Source organism: Canis lupus, chromosome 9 (genome assembly GCF_003254725.2).
Source record: "Canis lupus dingo isolate Sandy chromosome 9, ASM325472v2, whole genome shotgun sequence".
Lineage (NCBI taxonomy): Eukaryota > Metazoa > Chordata > Mammalia > Carnivora > Canidae > Canis > Canis lupus.
In genome coordinates this window covers 15826627-15853778 of record NC_064251.1, presented here as the reverse complement: position 1 = coordinate 15853778, position 27152 = coordinate 15826627, and the positions used below count along the sequence as shown (strand labels likewise).

Here is a 27152-nt window from a genome sequence, read left to right as displayed (position 1 = left end):
TAATTACAGATTTAAAGGCAATTGCAAAAGATTTGCATGGAGGTTTCATGTAGTTTCCCTCCCTAATGCATAGTTTTGCATAGTTATAGTACTAAAACTAGGAAATCAACACTGATAAAATCCACACAACTCATTCAGATGTCACATTATACATGCACCATTTGTGTGTGTGAATGTACACATCTGTTTACTTTTATTATTTGTGTAGCTTCTTTTTTTATGAGTTATTTATTTTAGAGAGTGGGGGGCGGGGCAGAGGGAACAAATCTTCAAGTAGACCCCCCTTAAGTGTGGACCCTGATGCAGGGCTTGTTCTCACTCATGCAGTACTCCATCTCACGACCCTGAGATCACAACCTGAGCTGAAATCAAGAGTTGCCTGCTTAACCAACTGAGCCACCCATGTGCCCATGTATAGCTTCTTATAATCACAATCAAGATGCAGAACTGCTCCAATACCACAAGCCTCTCTTGCTACTCCTTTTTAGCTATCCCTACCTCCTCTTCTTTGAAATCCTAACCCTTGACAACCACTAATCTGTTTACATCCTTGTAAATTTATTATTTTGAGAAGTACATATATATGTTTTATATATATATGTGTGTGTATATATATATGTATGTATATATAATATACAAATGGAATCATTTAGTATATATTCTTTGGAGATTGGCTTTTTTTACTTGGCATTATTTCCTTGAAGTCCATCCAAGTTGTTGCATGTGTAAATAGTTCATTCCTTTTGATTGCTGAGTAGTAGTCCATGGTGTGGATATACCACAGTTTGTTTAACCATTTACCCAATAAAGGGCTGGTTTCTTTCCAGTTTTTGGCTGTTATGGGTGTTGATTTTGTAAGTTCTTCATAGAGTTTGGATACTGACCCTTTTTCTGATACATAATTTGCAAATATCTTCTCCCCTTCTGCCCATTTCTTAGCTGATTGTTTTTTGGGTGTTGAGTTTGATAAAGTTCATAGTAGATTTTGAGGTTTTGGCTATTTAAAAAATTTTTATTCATGAGAGAAACACAGAGGCAGAGACATAGGCAGAGGGAGAAGTAGGCTCCTCATGGGGAATTTGATATATGGAATTTGATCCCCAAACTCCAAGATCACGCCCTGAGCCAAAGGCAGATGCTGAACCACTGAGCTACCCAGACATCCCGAGGTTTTGGCTATTATGAATAAAATCATTATGAACATTTGTATACAGGTTTGTATGTGAACATTATTTCTCTGGAACAAATGTCCAGTAGTATACAGTTCTTGGGATATGATATGTGTTAAGTACAATTTTAGTTTTTAAAGAAACTGCCAAACAATTTTCTAAATTGGCTCTACCTTTTTATATTCTCACCAGCAATGTATGAGTGATTCAGTTTTTCTATATACTTGGCCAGCATTTAAATTTGTCACTGTATTTTATTTTAGTATTCTGATAGGTGTATAAGGACATTTTGTTGCAGTTTGAATTTGTACTTCCCTAATGGCTAATGATGTTGAACATCTTTGTCATGCTTATTAGCCCATCTTTGTATCTTTGTCAGTGAAATGGCTGTTCATGTCTTTTGCCAGTTTTCTATTGGATTAAAAATTACTGTTTTAAGTGTTTTATATAGTCTAATTTTAAGCCCTTTGCCAGATATATGTGGTTAGGAAATATTTTAGTGTGTGATTTGTCTCTTTGTCCTACAAGGTCTTTTGCTGAGTAAAAGTTTTAAATGTTGAGGAGGTTCCATTTATTAATTTTTCCTTTTATAGATCAAGCTTTTGGTGTTAAGTCTAAGACCTCTTCTCCTAGTCCTGTGTTGTGAAGATTTTCTCCCCCGTTTTTCCCCCTAAACGTTTTATGGTTTTGTTTTACATTTAAGTCCTTTTTTTTTTTTTTAAGATTGTATTTATTTATTTGAGAGAGAGAGAGCACGAGCCAGGGGAGAGGGAGAGGGAGAAGCCTACTCCCTGCTGATAGGGAACCAGAAGCATGGCTGGATCCCAGGACCCTGAGATTATAACCTGAGCTGAAGGCAGACAATTAACGGACTGAGCCACTCAGGAGCCTCTACATTTAAGTTCTTGATCTCATTTTTTTTTTTTTTAAGATTTTATTTATTTATTCATGAGAGACAGAGACAGAGGCAGAGGGAGAAGCAGGCTCCATGCAGGAAGCGTAATTCAGGACTCGATCCTGGACCCCGGGAGCCATAGGCAGACACTCAGCCACTGAGCCACCCAGGTGTCCCTTGATCTCGGTTGAGTTAGTTCTTTAAATAAGTTATGAGGTTTAAGTTGAGGTTCATTTTTTTTGTGTGTGTATGTCTAATTGCTCCAGCACCAATTTGTTGAAAAGTCTATCAAATTGTTTTTGTGCTTTTGTCAAAAACTAGTTGGGCATATTTGTGTTGGTCTGTTTTTATCAGTTGTGAGAATTAAATATGCTAATATAGAATGCTCGGCCCATGCAAGTGCTACATAAGTGTTGGCTATTACTATTATTATTATTACAATGGCAAATAAGTAATAGCTTTTTAAAAAGCATTTGGATGAACTCAGTAGCCATCTCAACTTTCTAATTTAAAAAACAATATAGTTTTTAAAATATATTTATTTGAGAGAAAGAGAGAACATGCGTGCATGTGTTCATGAGCTGGGGGAGGGGCAAAGAGAGAGAAATCTCATGCAGGCCCCTGTGCTCAATCCCATGACCTCGAGATCATAAGGTGAGCTGAAACCAAGAGTCACTTAACCAACTGAGCCACGCAGGTACCCCAGTACAATTTTTATTTTTATTATTATTGTTTAAGTTTTTAAAATATTTTATTTATTTATTCATGAGAGACACACACACAGAGAAGCAGAGACAGAGGCAGAGGGAGAAGCAGGTTCCATGCAGGGAGCCTGATGTGGGACTTGATCCTGAGACTAGGAGCACACCCTGAGCTGAAGGCAGACCCTCAACCACTGAACCACCCAGGTGTCCCCCCAGTACAGTTTTTTTTTTTTAGAGATTTATTTATTTATTTATTCATGATAGAGAGAGAGGGGGGCGCAGAGACACAGGCAGAGGGAGAAGGAGGCTCCATGCTGGGAGCCCAACGCGGGACTCGAGGGACTCGATTCCGGGACTCCAGGATCGTGCCCTGGGCCAAAGGCAGGTGCCAAACCGCTGAGCCACCCAGGGATTCCACCCCCCCCCCAGTACAGTTTTTAAAAACAGTTTTAGTTGTGGTAAAATACATATAAAATTTACTGTTTTACATTCTAATAAGTGCACAAAAGTTCAGTTTTGCCACATCCTTGCCAGCACTCATGACTTTCCTTTTTTTTGGATAATAGCCATCCTAATAGGTACAAGATGGTGTGGTATTTCAGTGTAGGTTTGTTTTTGTTTTTTTAAGATTTGTTTATTCATGAGAGACACAGACAGAGAGAGAGAGAGAGGCAGAGACATAGGCAGAGGGAGAAGTAGGCTCCATGCAGGGAGCCTCATGTGGGACTCGATCCCAGATCCCGGCATCATGCCCTGAGCAGAAGGCAGATGCTCAACCTCTGAGCCACTCAGGCGTCCCTCATTGTAGTTTTGATTTGTTTTCCCTAATGATTAGTGATGTTGAGTCTCTTTGTGTGCTTATTGGCCTTTTTGTGTATCTTTGGGCAAATGTTTGTTCAGGTCCTTTGCCCTTCTTAAAAAATTTCTAAGTAAACTCTATCCCCAACGTGGGGCTGAACTCACAATCCTGAGATTAAGAGTTGCAAGCTCTACCAACTGAGGCTGTTTTTTTTTTTAAGATTTATTTATTTATTTATTTATTTGAGAGAGAGAGAGAGAGAGAGTGAGAGAGGCAGAGACACAGGAGGAGGGAGAAGCAGGCTCCATGCCGGGAGCCCGACGTGGGACTTGATCCTGGGACTCCAGGATCCCGCCCTGGGCCAAAGGCAGGCGCCAAACCGCTGAGCCACCCAGGGATCCCCCCTATCCAGTTTTTAATTAGGTTGTTTGTTGTGTTCTTTTTGATTTGTAGGAAGGAATTCTTTGTATATTCTGGATATTAACCCCTTATCATAGGGTATATGATTTGCAAATATTTTCTTCCATTTGCAAATATGATTACTCTGTTGATCATGTTCTTTGATGCACAGAGGTTTTTAATTTTGATGTAGTCCAGCATATCTATTTTTTTCTTGTTGTTGATGCCTGTACTTCTGGGGTTTTCGATTTTGAATTCATTTCTGTATGTGGAGTAAGGTAAGAGTCCAACTTCATTTTCTTGAATGTGGATATCCAGTTTTCCCAATACCCACTTGCTGAGAAGACTGTCCTTTCATCATTGGATGGTCTTGAAAATTATCTTATATCGAGTCATTATGCAGTACACCTTAAACTTATGCATAGTTGTGTATCAATTATATCTCCGTAAAACTGAAAAATAATCAAAAGAAAACATTGGAAAAAAACATATGAAAGGGTTTATTTCTGGGCTTTCAATTTTATTCCATTTTTCTCTATGTCTGTCTTTATGCCAGTGTCATCTTACTTTGATTATTATAGCTTTGTAGTAAATTTTGAAATTAGGAAGTGGAAGGCCTCCAAATTTGTTCTTTTACAAGATTGTTTCTCTGTTTGAGGTCTTAATACAACTTTTAATGGTGAAGCACTAGAGGAGTTACCTTGAAAAAGAACAAAACCGTATTCTTTATGCTTATTATTTCAGTCAGTAAAATGTGAAACATATGAGATATATATTGTGGAAAGGAAGATATAAACTTATTTACAAATGCTGTGGTTTTATATCTAAACAACTAAATCAAAAGGAACAAACTAATAGATGATTAGAAAGAATAATCAGTAAAGTGGGATCTCATTTCGGTTCTGATTTGTATTTCCCCCTTACCTAATGATGTTGAACTTATTTTCATGTGCTTATTGACCATTTGTATATAGTTTTTGGAGAAATGTCTGTTCAGATCTTTTGCCATTTTTAAATTGTTTTTGCTCAGAAGTCAGCTGTTAATGTTACTGTGATTTCCTTGTAAGTGATGTGTTATATTTCTGCTTTCAAGATTTTCTCCTGTCTTTGCCTTTGAGCATTTTTCCTATGATGTATCTCTTTGTGAATCTCTTTGTGTTTATCCTGCTAAGAATTCATTAAGCTTCCTGGATGAGTATGTTATTGCTTTTCAATAAATTTGAGAAGTTTTCAGCCATTATTTCTTTGAGTATTTTTTTTTCTGCTCCTTTCTTGCTCTCCCAGTTATTTGCATGGTGATGTACTTCAACACTTTCCCACATTTCTCTGAAGCTGTTTGTGTTTGTTCTTTCTTCTGTTTTCTCTTCTGTTCTCAGCTTGCATAATTTCTATTGATCTATCTTCAGATTTGCTAATTATTTCTTTTGACACTTCATTTCTGCCCTTGAGCCTCTTGTGCATTTTTTTTTTTAAAGACTTATTTATTTGTTTGAGAGAGCAAGTGAGCGCACTCATGCCCACCTACAAGTGGGAAGGGCAGGGGGAAAGGGAGAAAGAATCCCAAGTAGACTCAGTACTGAGCGAAGAGTCCTATTTGGGGCTTGATGTCAGGATCCTGAGATCACAACCTGAGCCAAAAACCAAGAGTCGGATGCCCAGATGACTGAGTGCATTTTTTATTTCAGTTACTACAGTTTTCAACTCCAGAATTCCCTTTTTAAAAATATATATACTTTCTGTGTTTCTATTGGTACTCTCTATTTGATACAACATTGTCATTCATACCTTTCTTTACTACTTTAATTATGGTTTCCTTTGTCTCTGTGAACATTTATAATGTCTATTTTGAACTTTTTTTCTGTTAAATTTAACATCTCACTCTCATAGTGCCTATGGTCACTCTCATAGGCAGTTTCTATTGCCTGCTTGCTTTGTTTCCTCCCTGTTATATGGGTCATACTTTTCTATTTCTTTGTATGCCTCATGATTTTTTTGTTGGAAACCAGTTGTTTTAGTTGATATGCCAACTCTGGGTACTGATTTTTCATCCCGGTATTGGGACTTGTTATTGCTATTTGCTTGTTTTTTTGTTTAGTGACGGAATTATTTTCTCTTTCTTGCTATTCTTCCAGTGTCAAGCCTCTGGGGGTAGCTTTAGGGAGTCACAGCTTTAAGTCGGTTTGGGATGACTGGTACTTTTAGGGCTTTCTTTCCCTGACCAATGCAGCTGTTAAACTCCACTAATTGTCCAGATTGCTCTATTGTTTTCAACAATACCCTGAGACTTAAATTCCTCCACAAACTAATCAGATCAAATTGGGGCTCCCTGGAACGGAGAGTTTCTGAGGTCAGTGTCTGCTATTTGTTCTTAACCCAGAAGTACTTCTCCCCTGTGTCTTACTCTTGGGTTCTCTTCTGCAAACTAGCTGGCTTACAGTCTAAGTTGTGTGTGTTTATTACCTCCACAGATCTTCCAGTTGCCTTTTACCACGACTTCCACCATTCTTGAGAATACCCTTCAATGTTAAGCTTGTCTGTGGTATTTTGGGAATGAAGTCAAGTCTTTTGGGAAGAGATTTGTTAGCATGTGTTCTTGCCTTTCTCCTGAGGCAAAATATCTGAGTCAGGGTTCTGGAGCTGGAGACAGGGACAATGGCAATCTTTTCTGAGTGACATCCTGGTTCTGGGAGCTGAGTGCTGGGGCTGGGCAATGGGAGTAGGGTGGGAGTGAGGTGCATGCAGCAACTTGCTTCTCTTGGTGTGGAACTCCCACCATTTCATGAGCTGGGCAGAAGGGCTTTTGGGGCCTCACTGTTTTCAGTGTGCCATGCCTGAGGTGTAGCCTCTGTTCCACAAGTGGGGGTTGTAAATGGGGAGCCCCTGCTTTTGATGTACTTGCCTAGGATTTAGTATCAGCAGCATGGGCTGGCGATAGTCCTGTTCCTTGCAGGAAAAAAGCTCTTGGACTTAGCTGGGGGAAGAGGTTGACCACAGCAGGAACTGGAACCTTGCTGAGATGGGAGAGGGTAGGAGTGAGAGTGATCCTGGTTCCAAAACCACAGACTTTGACCTTTCAGTCTGAATTTTCATAGATTTTTATTGAATAGTTTTCTTTATTTACTGTTTGCACTCAGAGACCATTTCTAGAGGTTTTGAATGGTTGTTTTTTAAAATAATTTTCACCAATTTCACTGGAGGGGGCCAGCAGAGCTCCTCGTACTGTGAGGCTAGGAATCAGTCCCTTGTAACTTTGTTTTGTTGAGCTAGTGGTCATACCTCCTTAAAGCTTGACTCAGAAAAGGATTTCCTTCCTTATGGTCCCTGACCACTCCTCCTGACATACTCCTTAACATATCAACTTTCAGATGATGCTTCTATGATATGGAAGGCCAAGAGAATTTATTTCCCCTGCTTATTTTCCTTAAAAAATGAATTCACTACATGTGGAGGTACTCTAGAAGGGAAAATTTGCACATGACTACAAGTTGGTCAAGGAAAAGAAAATAATAGTAGCTAGAGAAATTTTTTTTTAAAGATTTATTCTTTTATTCTAAAGTAATCTTTACACCCAACAAGGGGCTCTAGCTTACAACCCTAAGATCAAGAGTCACGTGTTCTACTGACTGAGCCTAGAGAATTTTAACATGAGGGCACCTTAGTATACTTGATTTTTTTCAAGTTGGCTTGTAGGTGTTATAGTTAATTCTTGATTTCTTTGACCTGACTTACACATCAAAATCAGCAGGCTTCGTCCTCAGTTTTGCTGTCATTTTAAATTAGTTTCTTTTGATTCCTTTTTTATTTTATTTTTTTTCCTTTCCAGGGGCCACTCAACAGTGAGTCTTCCAACCAGAGCTTGTGCAGCGTGGGGTCCTTGAGTGATAAAGAAGTAGAGGTAAGAGGCCGTATTCATTGTGAGACTTTACATGTTTCCATACTTTCAGTCTGGGTTGAAAGATAGCACTGCATAACTACAGGACACTGATTGACTTGTCTGTGCCTTATATCTCCTTATAAGTTTGATATTTTGTACATACTCTCAAATTTTCATAATGTGAAAAATTTAACAAAATGCTAATTGTAATGTATATGGTGTTTAACAGACTCCTGAGAAAAAACAGAATGACCAGCGAAACCGGAAAAGAAAAGCTGAACCATATGAAACTAGCCAAGGTAGTAATAATTTCACACCAATAAAAATACTAAATTCTTATGTACTTAGAATTTTCCAACTCACGCTAAATAATTAGTTCAGATACAGGGATTCCTAACAAAGGAGATTTTTTGTACCTTAAGGGAATAGCAGGCTGTTTATTATAGACTTGCCATTTGATATACACCTGACAAAAGTGTCAGTTCTCTGGGGACTTTTTGTTTTCCCTGTTGTAAGTTAACGATCTTCTCACAGGTTTTTCTTCAGATTAAACATGTATTATACAGAAAAGAAGTTACATTGGCGTTTTAACCATGTCTTGCATTAGCTCAGTGATTTGTTAATAAAAGATAACCAAAAATTGTTTTATTTACATGGCTGTCCTTTCTACCTCCTCTTCTTCTGTGGCAATTATCTAGTTGAACATTGGCACCCAGTGGAATCATTCTGTAAATATGAGGATTATGATGCTAAATATCCATATGTAACGAAGGAGGGAATAAATGGTTTGTTTCGTCCACCTACCCCTCTGAGGAATGGAAGTCTTAGTCTTTTTAACATTTTTCTTTTCTTTTTTTATCTACAAATCATTTTTTACTTTTGAGGGGAAAATTTTCCCAAAGTGACATGGCCACACAGTTTTTTGTGGTGTAGAATAAACTCTTTAGTTCTGATGAGTTTGTTTTGAATTCTTTGTTCTCCTAATTGAGGGCATGGACTATAAATTAATTTTATTTTGATTCACAGTTATGGCATAGATTTTGTTAGTATGTTATAAAAGAAAGATTAGCAAATCTTAAAGGAGAGCAAGCTCAGAAAAAAATCTTTTCACTGCTTTATTAAGTCTTTTTATTAGATGAGAAAACTCTCTTCTTATGAAACAGGTAATTTGGCTTTTATTTGTTAAAAGTAAAGCCAACATTTGAATTGATAACGTATGCAGTTATTGAATTCATAGTACATTTAGTGAATGATGGTTTACACATGTTATTGGAAAAACTATACTTACTTTGGTTTCATTTTCAGGGAAAGGCACTCCTAGGGGACATAAAATTAGTGATTACTTTGAGGTAAGTTAAATTTTTGGAAAAAAAAAATCTATAGTGATTTTTTAAAGAACTAAATCCTTGCGTTCATTTAAAGCTTTAGAAAGCAATATTTTGCCTTTACTGTGCTCTCCTCCCCTTCTTCCCCATCTTCATCAATCTGATGGTGCCCCTTCTCTCTCCATTAAGAGGAAACTGCTGCTGACTTCCTAAATTTAAATTTGTTTATGATGTGTCTTGTCTGTGATGATATAAAAATTCACAAATGAGGTGATTTTTCTCTTGGCCAGACTAGGTTTTGGGTCTTACAAAGATTGAAATGGAGTGACTTGGACTCTTCTTTTGTCCTCTTCCCTTTAGTTCAGTGGGACATGTAGCGAGCTTGTTGACCCATCGTTAGTGGTTCCTAAAGAAGACACTAACATCCACTATATCACTGTATTCTGCTTTCGGGTATTTTGAGACAAGAAGGGAAAACATTCTTCTCTGATGTCCTTTCAAAACCATGTGTACCTTCAGCTTTCTAGCCATGTTTTCTTTATATCTTGGTACATTTCTGCTGGAGCTCCTTCTTAAAATCTGATTGAAAAAAGCAGAATTTGACTTACATGGCATTTTTTCTTTAGCATAAGATGTATTGACTTATTAAAGGGGCCATATAATTAAGACCTGTTTGTGTGTTAATCTTTTACTCTCCTTATTTGAAGCATAGTACTGTTTTGAATTATTCATATCCATTTTTCCCTGTTGGCCAGTTTGCTGGGGGAAGCGGGCCAGGAACCAGCCCTGGCAGAAGTGTTCCACCAGTTGCACGATCCTCACCGCAACATTCCTTATCCAATCCCTTACCGGTAAGCATTCACCTGGAGAAATTTGACACCTGTTGTAGGAGACAAGAAGCCCAGGAACACTCAAGCAGTTTCTCTTCCATTAATTACCCAAGGGGAATGAGACATTAAGGAGAAACATTCATAGTATTACCTGTGAATCGCTTTAGATTCAAGTCTGTATCCGTAAATTTATGTTTTACAAGAGCTAACCCTATTTTGCAGTATAAGTTGCCTCTATGCTTACAGCTCGGTGTCCTGTCAAGGAAATAATTGCCAGTTCAAATATTAGGTTTTTATCCTTGCCAAGCTTATATGTTCCTGTAACTGAATTCTGTTTTTTTTAAAAAAAATTGGTCAGCTCCTGGCATTTGATTTATTTTCAAGGCTTTCTCAGTGATGTGGTAGAGAAGCTAATGTTACACAAATTTGAGATAAGTTTGTTTCCTTTCTTCCTTTTTTTTTTTTTTCCTTTTAAGATTTAAAAAAATAATCTCTACACTCAGTGTGGGGCTTGAACTCAGAACCCTGAGAGATCAAGAGTTGTAGGCTCTACTGACTGAGCCTGGCAGGCAGCCCTGTTCCCTTCCTTTAAGTGAGAATTGAAGGTCTTAAAAAAACATTTTAGCCAAGTTAGTGGTTCTCAACTGGGGGGTAATTTTACTTCTTAGGGGACAGGGAGCAATGTTGGAGTAATTTTTTATCACAACTAGAGGATGGGAGGAGGGAGCTGTGGGCATCTAGTAGGCAGAGGCCAGAGAAGCTGGTAAACATCCTACACAACAGGCCCCACAATAAAGAGTTACCTGCTCCAGGTGTCACTGGTGCCAAGATGGCAACTCCCTGAGCTAGCTAACTAATACGGGGTTTTGTGTTAATTTACTTGAGTGCCTTTGGAAAATTTGTTGATACAAGATCTTTGTACTCAAGAGTGTGTTCTGGCCGCTGATGTCTCAGGTATTGTTTTGGGATCTTGGAGAAAAGGGGTCTTCCTGAGATCAGTTTCTGTGCTAGGTCTCTTTTTAGGAATTTCGTTTAACTGTGCTGCTTCAGCAGAGTTGGGTAATAGTGCTCTTTTTCCTAAGTGATTTAGTTGGCTGCGTTAGAATATTCAGAATGCACTTCTTTCCCTTTTCCGCGTCATAAAGTCATGCGTTCATTAGAGTGACTACAATTATTAAAGCACTGAGGAAAATATATTCAACTTGAAATTTGGCTATCATTTCGTCATCCTTGTCAATCTTTAAAAATGTTAGAAATATTTGATGTGTAGAACTGGTTAGATTTGAGGTTTTTAAGGTAATTGTCTTAAGAGGCTTATGTACCTATTTTTTTTAACTATTTATTTATTAAAACGAAACAATTTTTTAAAAGTGATCTCTACACCCAATGTGGAGCTCAGACTTACAGCCCTGAAGATCAAAAGTCACATGTTCTACTGACTGAGCCAGCCAGGCACCCCTATTTTTCTTAGCTTTTCAACCAATTAAAGTGTTTAAAGTATTCCAACACAAGAAAGAAATATTACTAGCCCCCCTCCCAACCCTTTTATGCTCCCTGCCAGTTATTAGCCCCCTCCCTGCCACTGGGGATGGGCACTATCCTGACTTCTAACAGCATAGATGTTGTTTTTTGTTTTTCTGTTTTTGTACTTTGTATGAAAAGAATCATACGATATATAATCTTATGTCTGGCTTCTTTTATTCAACAGTTCTTCTATGAGATACATCCATATTGTTGTATGTTGTTGTAGATCTTCACTGTCATTGTTGTGTGGTATAAGTTTAATATTTTTATTTAATAACATATATTTTAACTTTTAACCATATGGTTAATCTGTTGTCCATCTTCTTCCACTAGAATGTTAATCCCATGAGAGCAGGGACTTTGCTTTGTTGTTTATTGCTGTTTCCATCTCTCAGTACTTCTTACATAAAGGTATAATTTTTTTTACTCTTTCCTCAACTTGACATGAAGAGGTAGTATCTTGTTCAGTTTTCAATCTCTAACACCCCAAGTAGTACTTGGCACACACAGTAGATGCTCAAAACTGTGGAAAGGAAAAATCGATAGATAAAAGAATTACTTTAGCTTTTCTCCCCCTAAGTGACTCTTGTATTTTTTATTGAAAACAAAAAAGAACCTAAAACATGAGCCTTTTAATGCAGAAGTTTGGTAAACTACACCCCACACCTGGCAAGCTGAGAATGAGTTTTAGATTTTTAAAGAATTGTAAAGACAAAGAATATATCACAGACATGATATGTGGCCTTTTAAGAAGCCTGAAATTTTTGTCTGGCCCTTCACAAAAAAAATCTTTCTGGGAAATCATTATAAAGTTAGCTCCATGTAATCATTACTTAGGTCAAAAAGTAAAATATTTCCAGCACCCTGGAAACCTGCATGGTCTTCTCTGATTACAACTCTCTCCCTCTACCCTGGAATCAACCGCTGTCCTAATTTTTGTGATTATAATTTGCTATTCCTTACCAGTTGACTATGTATGCATCCCTAAACAAAATAGTTTCATTTTGTTATTAAATCAATTTTGTTAATCGTGGCATTTAATCACAGTGGTTAAATTTTCTGCATTCTGATTTTGGGCTTTTTGTTCTAGCAGTTACTAAGAGATGTATTCATATCTCTCATGGTTGTGAGAGTTCTTATATTTTTGTTTTGTGTATTAAGTGACTCTTCATCTTTTTGATACATTGTATTCTAAATGCATTATTTCAGATATTCCATATATCCAAATCATTGTATGATATAGATATTTCCATTTTTATCCTATTGGCTTTTCATTATTATGTTTTCAATATACCTGAAAAATATCTAACTGAATTTTTTATTCAGTCTAAAGTAGTTTTTTAACTTTAGCATTTATTTTATTTGCATTTAATTTAATTATCATTATATTGGGTTTAAATGTACCATCTTTTGATGTGTTTTATATTTATCCTGCATGTTCTCTGTTCCTTTTTCTTTCATTTCTTTTATTTGGGTTGGGTTTTTTTGTGGGGGGTAATAATTTCATATTCTCATCCTCTACTAGTAGCTAGGTCCTAGTCTGTGTTTCTCTTAGAAATTACCACATGTATCTTCAGTTTACTTAAGTTTGATGTTAATAGTATCTTTAGCCTCCTCTCAGAGAAAGGATGACATCAGAACATTAACTCCATTTACTTGCTTCTAACTTGGTGGTGGTGGTGTATGTTTTTGTATTTTGCTTTTTTTTTCCAGCCTCATAAAACATTATTATTTCATACTGTCAGTGTTCATTTACCTCTTTATACTTCTTTCCTTTTTGGATTTTATATCTTCCACTTAGGGTCATTTTCCCTCTGCTTAAAGTGCTCCTTTAGTATTCTTTTATATGTATCTGCTGCAGAGTTAACTCTTTAGGTTTTTGTTTGCTTAAATAATTTTATTTTGCTTTTATTCTTTCTTGTTTGTTTATTTTTTAAGATTTTATTTATTTATTCTTAAGAGATAACACTGAGAGGTACAGAGACATAGGCCGAGGGAGAAGCAGGTTCCCTATGGGAAGCTCAATATGGGACTAGATCCCAGGACTTGGGGATCATGCCCTTGAGCCGAAGGCAGATGCTCAGTGACTAAGCCACCCAGGTGTCCCGTTTGTTTTTATTTTTATTTTTTTAAAGATTTTATTCATTTATTCATGAGAGACAGAGAGAGGCAGAGACACAGGCAGAGGGAGAAGCAGGCTCCACACAGGGAGTCCGATGTGGGACTGACTCAATCCTGGGACCCTGGGATCATGCCCTGAGCCGAAGACAGATGCTCAACCACTGAGCCACCCAGGTGTTCCCAGTTTGTTTTTATTCTTGAAATATATTTTTGCTGTGTATATTAGTATGGCATTTTTTTTCTCTTAATAATTGAATATATCATTACCATCTTCTGGCTCCCATTATTACTATTGAGAAAATAGCTTTCATTTACTTCTTATTTCTATGAAAGTATTGGGTTTTTTTCCCCCTGGCTGCTTCACAAATCTTTATATGTGGTGTTCTGTAGTTTCACTATGATGTGTCCTTTTATTTTTCTTGCTTGTAATTTGTTGGATTTCTTTGTTGGGTATCATACCAGTTCTGGATAATTATTAGGCATTGTCTCTTCAGATATTATCTCTGCCCTGTTCTCTTTTTCTTCTTCCTATGAAATTCCAATTAATTTTATGTAGGACCATGTCACTTTGTTTACTTCTTTTTTCTGTTTTATTTTTGTCTCCATAATGCTCCATTCTGGATAGTTTCTTGCCTTTCAGTTCCCAGATTCTCTGTTTTGTTTTATCTAATTGCAGTTAACCCCGGTGAATTCTTATTTTTGTTATTTTATGTTCCCTGCTGATATTTTCAAGCTTGCCTTCTATTATCATTTTTTTAAAATCTAGTAGACCTTGTTTTATAATCTGTATTTGGTAATTCTGACATTTGAAGTTTTTATGAATCTACTTGTTTCTTATTTTTCTTAGCTGTTGCTCTGGGCTTTATTTCTTTTATGCTTCATTTTATTGACTGTGTGCCGCTCATTGTTCCTAAAAAATTATTTGTGAAATTTCTTTAGGATCTAAGACAAAGATGTGTTCCTCCAGGGAAAAATTTTGTTTGCTTCTTCCAAGTACCTAGAAATTTTACTCATCCAGTACTACTTTCAATTACTGAATTCTTGGCTTTCATTTTGTTTGTTTGATTTATTTTGTTTGTTTCATTCACCCATTCAATATTGATCTGGATTGTGTTAACATTTCTCAGGGGAGCCCTTGCCTCCTTCATTGCCAAGGCAACTTCTTTGTAGTTCCCTGAAGGTGGAGGAAAGTTTTCTTTGGTTTACACTTTTCCCTGACTGAGTGTAACACTTTGGAAGCCCTGGAAACTTGAAGTGTGAAGGGTATCCTTTTGAACCCCCTGCCATCAGTGTACCTGTGATTATCTGCTTGGCATATTATACCCTGGAAATGGAGATTCAAGATCTGCAGGTACCCTTAGGGCAAATGTGACTTTGGTGCTTCATTTATGTGTCTTGTATTCCTAATTTCCCTTAGAATTTGCCCTGGCAGATCCCTACTATTTTATCAACTCTTCAGTGCTTTTAATATCTTTTTTTCCTATTTTGCCCTGTTTTTATGATTATTTCCTAAGAAAAGGTTTAGACATTCTAGCCTGCTGTATTTCCAGAAATACTCTAAAATCTTTCAGCCCTTGGCAAATATTTATTGATTATGTAACAGAATGATTAATTTTAGTATTGCAGCTTCAGAGATACAAGTAGTGCAAATATTGCCGTGATTGGGTATCCCAGTGCTTTGTAGCCTGTATTGAAATAGTTGCATTTGGTTGGGATAGGAATGTTGGTTTCAAGGAATGGGATTCTACTTACAGATTAAAATAAATTCTTTTGTTGGGATCATTTCAGTTTCTTTTCTTTTTTTTAATTTTTAAAAAAAATTTTTTAAATTTATGATAGTCACAGAGAGAGAGAGAGAGAGGCAGAGACACAGGCAGAGGGAGAAGCAGGCTCCATGCACCGGGAGCCCAATGTGGGATTCGATCCCGGGTCTCCAGGATCGCGCCCTGGGCCAAAGGCAGGCGCCAAACAGCTGCGCCACCCAGGAATCCCAGTTAGTTTATTTTCTTTTTTTTTTCTTTTTTCTTTTTTTTAGTTAGTTTATTTTCTAAAATGAGTGTTACGTAGTTTTTCCTAATGAAGTGATACATGCTGACTATGAAAGCCCAAGTCGAAGTGGTAAAATAGAAAGTCTCCTCCAGAAGAACTATTATTGAAGAATTTAGTGGGCATAAACATATAGTGTATGTTCATTTGATAGATTTCCTCATTTCTGTTGTTTATTTATTTAATCAATATCCTATGAACATTTTTGTGTCCTATAAATAGTGCTGTAATGAACGTACTTGTTATATATCTGTACTTTAGGCATTTCTTTTCCTTCGGATAAATTTCCAAACTGTAATTCCCTAGTCAAAGAATATGCTTACTTTTAGATGTCATCACCTAATTGCTAGCAGATTATCAGCAGTTTGTGGGTTCCAGTTTCTGCATAGCCTCCTAATACTGAAGTTTCATTGTCGTCTTTGTCAGTGAGAAGAATACTTTGTTTTACCTTAGATTTCTTCTTCAGTGATATTAAACATCTTTTCACAAGTTTAATGGCCTCTTTTAATGCTTATTTAGGCTCTTTGCCATTTATTTATTGGAGTATTTGTTTTTTTTCTTCCTGATGAATAAGAATACATTATTTTTTTAAGATTGTTAACTTATTATCATTTATATGGTAAACATTTTTACCTGTTTGTACTTTTATCTTTTAACTTTATGTTGACTTGCCATTCAGGGGTAAAAAAATTTGGAATCAAATTTATTGGTGCTTTTCCTTTATGTCTTACTGGTTTTGTGTTATTCTAAGATGTTCCTATATGGTTTGTATTTTGAACGTCTTGTTTAAAAAGTCCTTCACCACAGAAGATCATAAAAGTACTTGTTTATATTTTCTTGTAATTTTTATGTGTACTATGAGGAAGCATTCTACTTTTCCTATTTTTTCTAATACCTGCAAAATATCCTGCCATCTTTTTAGTAAGTTCCTACTAATCTGAAATACACATTAAATCACAAATTTTTTTAAAAAATTTTATTTATTTATTCATGACAGACACAGAAAGAGAGAGAGGCAGAGACACAGGCAGAGGGAGAAGCAGGCTCCATTCAGAGAGCCTCCCGACAAAGGACACTCGATCCCTGGTCTCCAGGATCATACTCCAGGCCGATGGTGGCGCTAAACCGCTGGGCCACCAGGGCTGCCCTAAATCACAAATTTTATATCCAAATTATAGGGGTCTGTTCCTGATTTTTCTGTTCTGTGCCACTGATTGATCAGTCTGCTCATGTACCAGTGTTATACTGATGTAGTTATGTTGTTTTGTAGTGTGTTTTAATAACTAGTCAAGGGATCCCTGGGTGGCGCAGCGGTTTGGCCCCTGCCTTTGGCCCAGGGCGCAATCCTGGAGACCCAGATCGAATCCCACGTCGGGCTCCCGGTGCATGGAGCCTGCTTCTCCCTCTGCCTGTGTCTCTGCCTCTCTCTCTCTCACTATGTGCCTATCATAAATAAATAAAAAAAAATTTAAAAAAATTTTAATAACTAGTCAAGTTTCCCTGCTATTATTTTTTAAGATTTTATTTTTTTTTTTTAAGATTTTATTTATGTATTCATGGTAGTCACACAGAGAGAGAGGGAGAGAGAGAGAGAGAGAGAGAGAGAGAGAGAGGCAGAGACACAGGCAGAGGGAGAAGCAGGCTCCATGCACCAGGAGCCCGACGTGGGATTCGATCCAGGGTCTCCAGGATCGCGCCCTGGGCCAAAGGCAGGCGCCAAACCGCTGCGCCACCCAGGGATCCCAAGATTTTATTTATTTATTCATGAGAGACACAGAGAGAGGCAGAGACAGAGGCAGAGGGAGAAGCAGGCTCCGTGCAGGGAGCCCAATGTGGGACTCGATTCCGGGACTTCAGGATCACGCCCTGAGCCAAAATGCAGGTGCTCAGCCGCTGAGCCACCCAGGTGTCCCCATCCCTGCTATTCTTTATCAAAACTTAATGGCTAATTTTGTTTATATTTCCAAGTGAACCTCAGAATTAATCTGTGAAATTCCACAAAAACAACCCTCCAAAAGAGAGCAAGAGTTAACCTCTATGATGATTATACCACTATAATACTTTTTCTTGGGGGTGGGGGAGAAACATCAAAAAGGAAAAAAAGAAAAAAAACCAAAAGGAAATGAAAACCCCTAAGCATTGGGTTTTATTTTTTTATTTTTTTAAAAGATTTATTTATTTATTTATGATAGACATAGAGAGAGAGAGAGAGAGAGAGAGAGAGAGAGAGGCAGAGACACAGGAGGAGGGAGAAGCAGGCTCCATGCCGGGAGCCCGATGTGGGACTCGATCCTGGGACTCCAGGATCGCGCCCCGGGCCAAAGGCAGGCGCTAAACCGCTGAGCCACCCAGGGATCCCATAAGCATTGGGTTTTAGAGAAATTTGACATCTGTGAAATTTGAATGCAGGAGAGTGGTATCACTGTGTAGGTCATGTTTTACATGTCTGTGACACTGTGCTTTTTCTTTATATGTAACCCCCATATTTCTTAAGTTTATTTCTAAACATTTCTATTTTATAGATTTTTTAAAAATTTGAATCTACTTTTTCTTCCATTACATGTTCTGATAATAATAAATTGTATATGAAGAAGCTATTGGTTTTTTGTATGTTTATTTAATATTTGGCCATCTTACCCAACTCTTTATTATTTTGCAGTTGATTTGCTTAGTTTTCTTTGTGAATACTTATATCATCCAAAAATGACACTTTTTAATCTTGTATCTCATTTTTCCCCCTTATCACATCAGCTAAAACTTGTATAATAATGTTGAGATGATTGTGATATTAATGTTAGCCCTTGTCTAGTTTTCCTAACTTTGATGAAAGTGTCTCTGGTATGGCACCATTAATTTATGCTGTTTCTGAAGAAATACTCTCTTGTATTAAAGATGGATACTTCCAGTGTTTTTTGTTTTTGTTTTTTAAGAGTTGCCCAACAATGCTAATCCTTTTTGGCATCTAAAGGGAAGAATCTTGATTCCCGCCACCACCACCACCACCACCACCCCCCCCCCCGTCCCCACCATTACCATAATGAATTATATCAGTTTTGCTAATAATGAACCAGTTTTACATTTCTGAAATAAACTATACATAACTGTGTTGTTATTCTTTTAGTGTTCTATGGAACTTGTTTTGCTTGTATTTATTTTCAATTTTTGCATCTAAGTATAGTATGGTGAGGATAGAATTGAGAGTGAAATAAGCTCTGCCTATTAGGGGACAAATGTGTTAATCTTCATTTACCTACAGGATAAAAATAACATTTCTTTTGTAGGTTTAAGGGAATTATGAAGTTGATTTGTTGAACTCTACAAAGTAAACTGCAAATGCAGTTATTTAAATACAGAACAATTAAAATGTAATTTTACATGATTCAAGTAAGATAACACAGATTTATAGATAGGCTATAATCCAGTGGTACTTCTGTTATGCTTTCCATATTTTTCAGAAAAGGTGTTTTTCAAAAATACTCTTATTTTCGATAACTGTGTTTTAGTCTGTTAACATGTTTTGGCAGTTTCAGGTTTTCTTTCTCATGTAATTTGTGTGTTTTCTTTAATGTTTTTCAGCGGCGAGTAGAACAGCCCCTCTATGGCTTAGATGGCAGCGCTGCAAAGGAGGTGCCAGAGGAGCAATCTGCTCTGCCCACCCTGATGTCAGTGATGCTAGCAAAACCTCGGCTTGACACGGAGCAGCTGGCACAGAGGGGAGCTGGCCTCTGCTTTACTTTTGTTTCAGTGAGTACTGGGGCTGAGTTGATTGCAGATCCTTTCCTTATTGCTCTGGAGCTCCTTGATGAAGTTTGAGTAATTATTTTGGTGAAGAGATGATGACATTTCTAACTATGTGACTTCTAAAGGTAGTGTGAATTTACTCGTCTCCCTTGATATGAGGGGCTGAGAGAGACTGTTAAAATCTGAGCAGATCAGGGGCTGCATTTTGGGCTTTGCACTCAGCACAGAGTCTGCTTGTCCCTCTTCCTCCCCCCAACTTGTGCACTCTTGCTTTCAAATAAAATCCTTAAAAACAAACAAATTTTTAAAAGAAAAAAGTCTGAGCACATCAAGGGAGAGGAAATGTGGTTTTAGGTTGACAGAGAAGTAAAGAAGGTACAGACCAAATTCCATTATAGCCAAAGTACTTGTCTAATTAAAAAAACAAACAAAAATCTTCAAACTCCTGGCATCACATATTTGAAGCATTATCAGATCAGTCAGATTTTTAGCGTATAGGCAGGCATCCTGTATCCTGTTTGCCAGTCATTCCCCTCTGTGGTATTTGGGTGACCTGTATGCTCTCACCTCTTCACAGTTACTTTTTCCAAAAATATTTGGCTACCCATTGGCTGCTTTCACCTTGCTTCTTCCTCTCTCCTTGAAGAATCAAGAATTTGAGTATTATGAAAATTTGACCCTGTTTGTATTTGCCAAATTATAATTTAGTTTGACTCAAAAGTTGTTATTTTTCTTGTTTTCTATGCCCAACCATGGATGGTGTAAAGCAAAAAGAAAGCCCCATTGCCCTATTCCATTTTTGGGGGCCTCTTTAGAGCTCATGTCACCACTGATCCAAATTTCTTTCTCTTCTGCTGGTTTACTTTCTCCACTTATAACCTGAATTTCCTCTTTATTTGCTTTGTGGATTCTGAGTCATTGACCCGCCTGTAGTTGTATATTTAAAGAGGCCATGAGAATGGTGGGTGTCTTAAGGAAAGGAAATAAAAATTATAAAATAATTAGCTAGGGACCCATTGTACACTATTGGGATTTCTTTCTTTCTTTCTTTCCTTTCCTTTCTTTACTTTCTTTCCTTTCCTTTCTTCCATTCTTCCTTTCCTTTCCTTTCCTTTCCTTTCCTTTCCTTTCCTTTCCTTTCCTTTCCTTTCCTTTCCTTTCCTTTCCTTTCCTTTCCTTTCCTTTCCTTTCCTTTCCTTTCCTTTCCTTTCTCCTTTCCTTTCTCCTTTCCTTTCTCCTTTCCTTTCTCCTTTCCTTTCTCCTTTCCTTTCTCCTTTCCTTTCTCCTTTCCTTTCTCCTTTCCTTTCTCCTTTCCTTTCTCCTTTCCTTCCCTCCCTCCCTCCCTCCCTCCCTCCCTCCCTCCCTCCCTCCCTCCCTTCCTCCCTTCCTTCCTTCCTTCCTTCCTTCCTTCCTTCCTTCCTTCCTTCCTTCCTTCACGAGAGACACAGAAGGCAGAGACATAGGCAGAGGGAGAAGCAGGCCCATCGCAGGGAGCCTGGTGTGGGACTCGATCCTGGAACTCTGGGATCATGCCCTGGGCCGAAGGCAGACGCTCAACTACTGAGCCACCCAGGCGTCCCCTGTTTGGAGTACTTTCTTACAGTTATTGCTCTTCCTCAAAGAAGAGATACTACAACTTTTAAACTTACAGAATTTTTTAGGAATGGAGAGACTTGTTGTATGAAGACAGTATACTTTTATCTGTGGGTGGCAAAAGAAGCACAACAGAAACATAAATATACTGACAGTGAGTGCCTCGGTGGCTAAGCGGTGGCTAAACATCTGCTTTCGGCTCAGGTAATGATCCCAGGGCCCGGGGATCGAGTCCTGCCCGCATTGGGCTCCTGCTCCACAGAGAGCCTGCTTCTCCCTCTGCCCCTCTGTGACTCCTCCCCCAAATAAATAAATATATGTGTGTATATATATATATATATATATATATATATATACTCACAGCAGTATGCCATAGTTTGAGAATGTCATGGTTCTCTATAGTATTGTTTTAAAGAATCTGTCTTTGTGTGTATATGTAAATTACATTGTGTGTTTACTATTCACTGACTATTAAATCTTCATCTTAGATCTAACATTCTTAGGTAAAACCTTGGATAATCAGAGGTTTCTTTGCCTTAGAAGCTACCTCCATTTCACTTGAGGGGAGTTCCCTTTCTTCATTGCACAAATGCTTACTGAGTGCCCACTATTTGACAGACATGTTAAGTACACAGGGGGGCTCCTGGGTGGCTCAGTTGGTTAAGCATCTGCCTTCACCTTAGGTCATGATCTTGGGGTCCTGGGATTGAGCCCCACATCTTGGTTCCCTGCTTGGCAAGGAGTTTGCTTCTCCATCTCCCTTTGACCCTCTCCACAGCTTGTGTTCTCTCTTTCACTCTTTCTCAAATAAATAAATAAAATCTTAAACAAGTACACAGGATTTTGATCAGCAAAACTCAGTCCCCTAATATGAGTATTCCATAAAAGGTATGGGGATGCAGGCTTGGGATGGGTGCACATGGATAACCACCTGCTCAGTCCTATCAGCTAGTACACTCAGCCTGTCAGAGGAGTTGCAGATGCTACAGCCAGATTGTTCTCATGTATAAAAGACATGGCAGAGGAGTTAGAAAATGATCACGTCCGAAGAAGGAACAGGGAAATAGTATGAAAACCAAAGACCTAAGTGGTTTGGTACAGTTCTGAATCTCTTTGCTTCTCTGTAGCTACAGCCAGGATATAAGCTTAGTAATATAAAGAAAGCAGAAAGCAAAAGTTGACAATAATATATAAGAAATGTTTTGAATCAATAAAGACAAACAGTTTCCAAAAGAATAGGCAAAAAAGGCCATGAGAGACCATTTTACAGGGAGAAAAATGACTAATAACATGAAAAATGCAAAATATAACAAAATAAAACTTTTGACCTATCAGTGTCAAGAATTGATATATTTGATAATTCTCAGTGTGGTTTATAGTTTGACACACCTGCAGGTTTGCATGATTGGTTCAGTCACTTGGACCAATTAGTAATCTGAGTGTTAAATTTACATATCCTGGGTCTAGAAACTCCATTCCCATAAAACTACACGAAGATTTTTATTGTATTGTTTATAATTGCAGAAACCTGGAAGCATTTCCCTTCACCAGTGTTTCAGAGGAACTTAGAACAAGGATATTTGTGACCTCCACACTGCTAACCCCAGTGATCATTCTCAGAACTAATCTGTCCAGCATGATTCATAAGCCACATGTAATGACTCCCTTCTCCCAGCACGTGCTTTTCTCTTGGCTTCCACTCTTAGATCTTTCTCATTTCCCAGACCACTAAACAGTGGAGTGTCCCAGGGCTCAGTCTTGAGACTTTTGTCTACCTTTACTCTCTACCTAATCTCATTTAGTTTCTTTGCTCTAATTATCAGCCATATGCGGAGCATTTCCAAGTTTCTATCTCTTGCCCAGAGCCCTGCCCTGAATTCCAAACCTGTGTGGTCAGTCACTACTAGTCTTTGTGTCTCATAAGTATATCAGATCTAATATGTCCCCAATGGAATTTTTCATTTTTGTCCCCTTGTTCCAAACCCATTTCTTCCATAGCCTTCCACCTCTCAGTAACCATCAGCTCTCCTTTTAATTGTTTCAAAACCTTGGAGTCATTCTTTTTTTCTTTTTTTCTTTTTAAGATTTTATTTATTTATTCATGAGAGACATAGAGAGAGAGGCAGAGACATAGACAGAGGGAGAGGCAGGCTCCCTGCAGGGAGCCTGATGTGGGACTCGATCCCAGGACCGGGATCATGCCCTGAGCCAAAGGCAGCTGCTCAACTGCTCAGCCACCCAGGCATCCCTCTTTATTTTATATCCGAATTACAAGTCCATCAGCAAATCTCACTATTAAGAATATGTTCAGAATCCTCCTACTTCTAACCTTTTCACTATTACTGACTGCTTGAACTAAACCGTTGTCTCCCACTGAGGATATGGTAGGAGCCTCCCAGCCTGATTGTTTTCTCTGACCTCTGTTTCCTTTTAATCTGTTCTCAACAGATTAGAGTGTTTCAGTCAGGCCTGCTCAGAGGTGCTTAAAATGGCACAGAAAACTTTGCATGGGCGGTTCCCCCATTGTGCTGTATGTTACTAGTCTCACTTCCCTACCAGATTCTGTCCACACTGGCTACCTTACCGCCTCAAATACTACCTGTCATGTTCTCACCTCAGGACCCTTGCACTTGATGTTGCCTTTGCCTTCACATTCTTCTCCCAGTTACTAAGCGTGCTCTGCTTCCTCAGTTCTCTAGTCTCTGCATCAATCTACACTATTAGAGGGGCATACCCTAACTACACTGTAGAATAACGCAGCTCCTCTCTGCCCATCCCACACAGTGTCTAGCTCCTGTGTCTTGCTTTGTCTTTCTCCTTCGTCTTATCACCAGCTGACCTGCCATAATTTACTTCTTTGTCTGACTCTTCCCCTCCCCCACTAGAATGTAAACTCCATCAAGTCAGGGACTTTTCTTTGTTCACTTTTGTATCTCCAATGCCAGAACTGGAACTACTCAAACAAGATACCAGTGTAGTCCTATGTTGCATGAATTGATAAAGGTATCCTTCATGTAGGGTCTAGTGAAATGCTATGTAGTTGACAGAAAAAGTGAGATAGGTGTATATAGTTTGTTATTTTTAAAAGATTTTATTTATACAAGAGACAGCATGTACACGTACAAGCCTGTACATATAAAGCATGTACATGCGCAAGGAGTTGTGGGGGCTGAGAGAGAAAGAGAGAGGGAGAAGACGACTCCCCACTGAACAGGAAGCCTGATATGGGGCTCAGTATGAGGACCCAGAAGTCATAACCCAAGCCAAAGGCAGAAGCTTAAACAACTGAGCCACCCAGGAGCCCCTAAGTATATATAGTTGACTTATATATTTGACTCTTGAACAACACAAGGGTTGGGGCACCCCCCCCCATGCAGTCAAAAATCATGCAATATAAATTTTGACTCCCTAAAACTTAACTGCTGATAGCCTACTATTGACCAGAAACCTTACTGATAACAGAAACAGCTGGTCAACACAAATTTTGTATGCTATTTGTATTGTATATGGTATTAGAATAAAGTAAGCTAGAGAAAAATGTTATTAAGAAAATCATAGGAGAGGGTGCTTGGGTGGCTCAGTTGGTTAAGCATCTGCCTTCCAGGCTCAGGTCATGATCCCAGAGTCCTCAGAACTAGCCTCATGTTAGGATCCCTGCTCAGCGGGGTGTCTACTTCTCCCTCTCTCTCACCCCTCCTCCCCACTCGTACTCTCTGTCTCTCTCTCTCTCAAATAAAATCTTAAAAAAAAAAAAAAATCATACGAGGGGGCACCCATGTAGTTCAGTCAGTTAAGTGTCTGGCTTCATTCAGCTCAGGTCATGGTCTATCTCAGACTCCTGGGAAGGAGCACACCTTTGAGGCTCTGCACTCAGTGAGAAGTCTGCTGTCACTCTCCCTCTTGCTCTGTCTCTCCCCAGCCACCTGCCGCTTGTGCTGTCTTTCAAATAAATAAATAAAATCTTTAAAAAGGGTGGAGGGGGGCACCTGGGTAGCTCAGTTGGTTAAGTGTCTTCCTTTGGCTCTCAGGTCATCATACTGGGGTCCTGGGATCAGCCCTCGAGTTGGGCTCCCTGCTTGATGGGGGGGTCTACTTCCCCCTCTCTCTCTGCCCTCCCCCCCACTCATGCTCTCTCTCGCCTGCACTCTCTCTTTCTCTCTTGCTCACTCTCTCTTGCCCTCTCTCAAATAAATACAATCTTTTAAAAAATGGGTTATGCTTTAGTATTTTATTTATTTTTTTAAAGAGATTTTATTTATTTATCCATGAGAGAGAGAGAGGGAGGCAGAGACACAGGCAGAGGGAGAAGCAGGCTCCATGCAGAGAGCCCGAATGTGGGACACGATCCTGGGACCCCGGGATCACACCCTGAGCCACCCAGGTGTCCTTGTTTTGGTATTTTATTTTTTTTATTTTTTATTTTTTTAATTTTTTTTTTTTATTTATTTATGATAGTCACAGAAAGAGAGAGAGAGAGAGGCAGAGACACAGGCAGAGGGAGAAGCAGGCTCCATGCACCGGGAGCCCGACGTGGGATTCGATCCTGGGTCTTCAGGATCGCGCCCTGGGCCAAAGGCAGGCGCCAAACCGCTGCGCCACCCAGGGATCCCTGTTTTGGTATTTTAAAGTACATTTCAGAAATCCTGACTTCTTATCTTTGAGTAACTTAACAGGCATTTCCTAAGAAATATTAACATTTTCCTGGATAATTAACATTATCACACTTTTATTGGTAAGTGTGATTTTTTTTTTTAGATTTTATTTTATTTTATTTATTCATGAGAAACACAGAGACACAGAGAGACAGAGACCTAGGCAGAGGGAGAACAGGGTCCCTGCGGGGATCCTGATGTGGCTGGCACTCACTCCAGGGACCTCGGATCATGCCCTGAGCCAGATCTGAGCCAGATCACGCCCTGAACTGAAGGCAGATGCTCAGCTCCACCACTGAGCCACCAGGTGTCCCTATTGGTGTCACTTCTTATGTAAAATAGAACTTTGCTCTCATCATCTAACCCTTTTTGGCTGCATTGACATATAGTTCCTTTGGAAAGGCAGGTTAAATGCTTAATTCTTACAGTTTAATTAACAATTTAAATTTTTTAAAGAAAATTTTAATTTTTAAAGTAAGGGATAATAGCTGTATGAAATGGTGACAATTTCTGCTTTCATTTTTATTTTGAATTTGTGGGCTTTCATGGATGTGTATTCATCGATAGAATTCTTTCTTCTGGTGTTCAGCTGGTCACAGCCTTTTACCTTTTCATCAGTTGATGAACATTTGCATTGTTTACAATTTTTGGTTATTATGAATAGTACTGCTTTGAACATTCATGTCCCAAGTTTTTGTATAGGCATATATTTTCATTCTTTTAGGTACATACTGAAGAGTGGAATTGTTGGGTCATATATAGTAACTTTCTGAGGAACTCTGAACACTTTCCAAAGCAGGTGTACCATTTTGCAAACCCAGCAGCAGTGTATGAGGTCCTCCATATCCTTGTCAACACTTGTTGTCTGTTTTGATTCTAGCCACCCTAGTAGGGGTGAAGTGATGTCTCATTGTGGCTTTGATATGCATTTCCTGAATACTAATGATATTGGACCTTTTTTCCACTTGCCAAGTATATATCTTCTTTGGAGAAATGTCTATATAAATCCTTTGGACATTTTTAAATTGGATTGTCTTTTAATTGTTGAGTTGTAAGGTTTTGAGTTTAATTTCGAAGAAGTCTAGTTTAACTTTTTTTTCTTTTGTGGCTTATGTTTAGTGTTGTAGCTAAGAAGGCTTTACCTAACATAAGGTCATGACTCTACTCCTGTTCGTTCTTCTCACTGTTTTTTAGCCCTTATGTTTAGGTCTATGATCCATTTTGTATCATTTTTGTATGTGTATGTGGTGTCAGGAATGAGGTCCAACTTTATTCTTTTGCATATGGATATCCAGTTGTCCCAGCAACATTTGTGTGAAAAGACTATTCTTTCTCCATTGAATTGTCTTGGCACCCTTGTCAAAAATCAGTTGACCATAAATGTAAGGGGTTTATTTCTGGACTCTCAATTCTACTCTGTCAATCTGTAAGCCTATGCTTATGTTAGTACCACAGTCTTAATTATTGTAGCTTTGAAGTA

At 38.4% G+C, this 27152-nt stretch overlaps 1 protein-coding gene across 4 annotated transcripts in view; it reads left to right on the top strand.

Moving 5' to 3' along the window:
* TLK2 (tousled like kinase 2) overlaps positions 1–27152 on the top strand; it is a 122981-nt gene that overhangs the window by 43387 nt on the left and 52442 nt on the right. For 3 of the 4 annotated variants that reach the window (XM_025436698.3, XM_025436697.3, XM_049114612.1), the window contains exons 3-7: positions 7790–7861; positions 8070–8139; positions 9146–9189; positions 9921–10016; positions 19263–19430. In XM_025436698.3, coding sequence (XP_025292483.1) covers positions 7790–7861; positions 8070–8139; positions 9146–9189; positions 9921–10016; positions 19263–19430 — 450 coding nt within the window. The remainder of the gene's footprint in view (positions 1–7789; positions 7862–8069; positions 8140–9145; positions 9190–9920; positions 10017–19262; positions 19431–27152) is intronic. The other variant, XM_025436696.3, reaches the window with a different exon arrangement.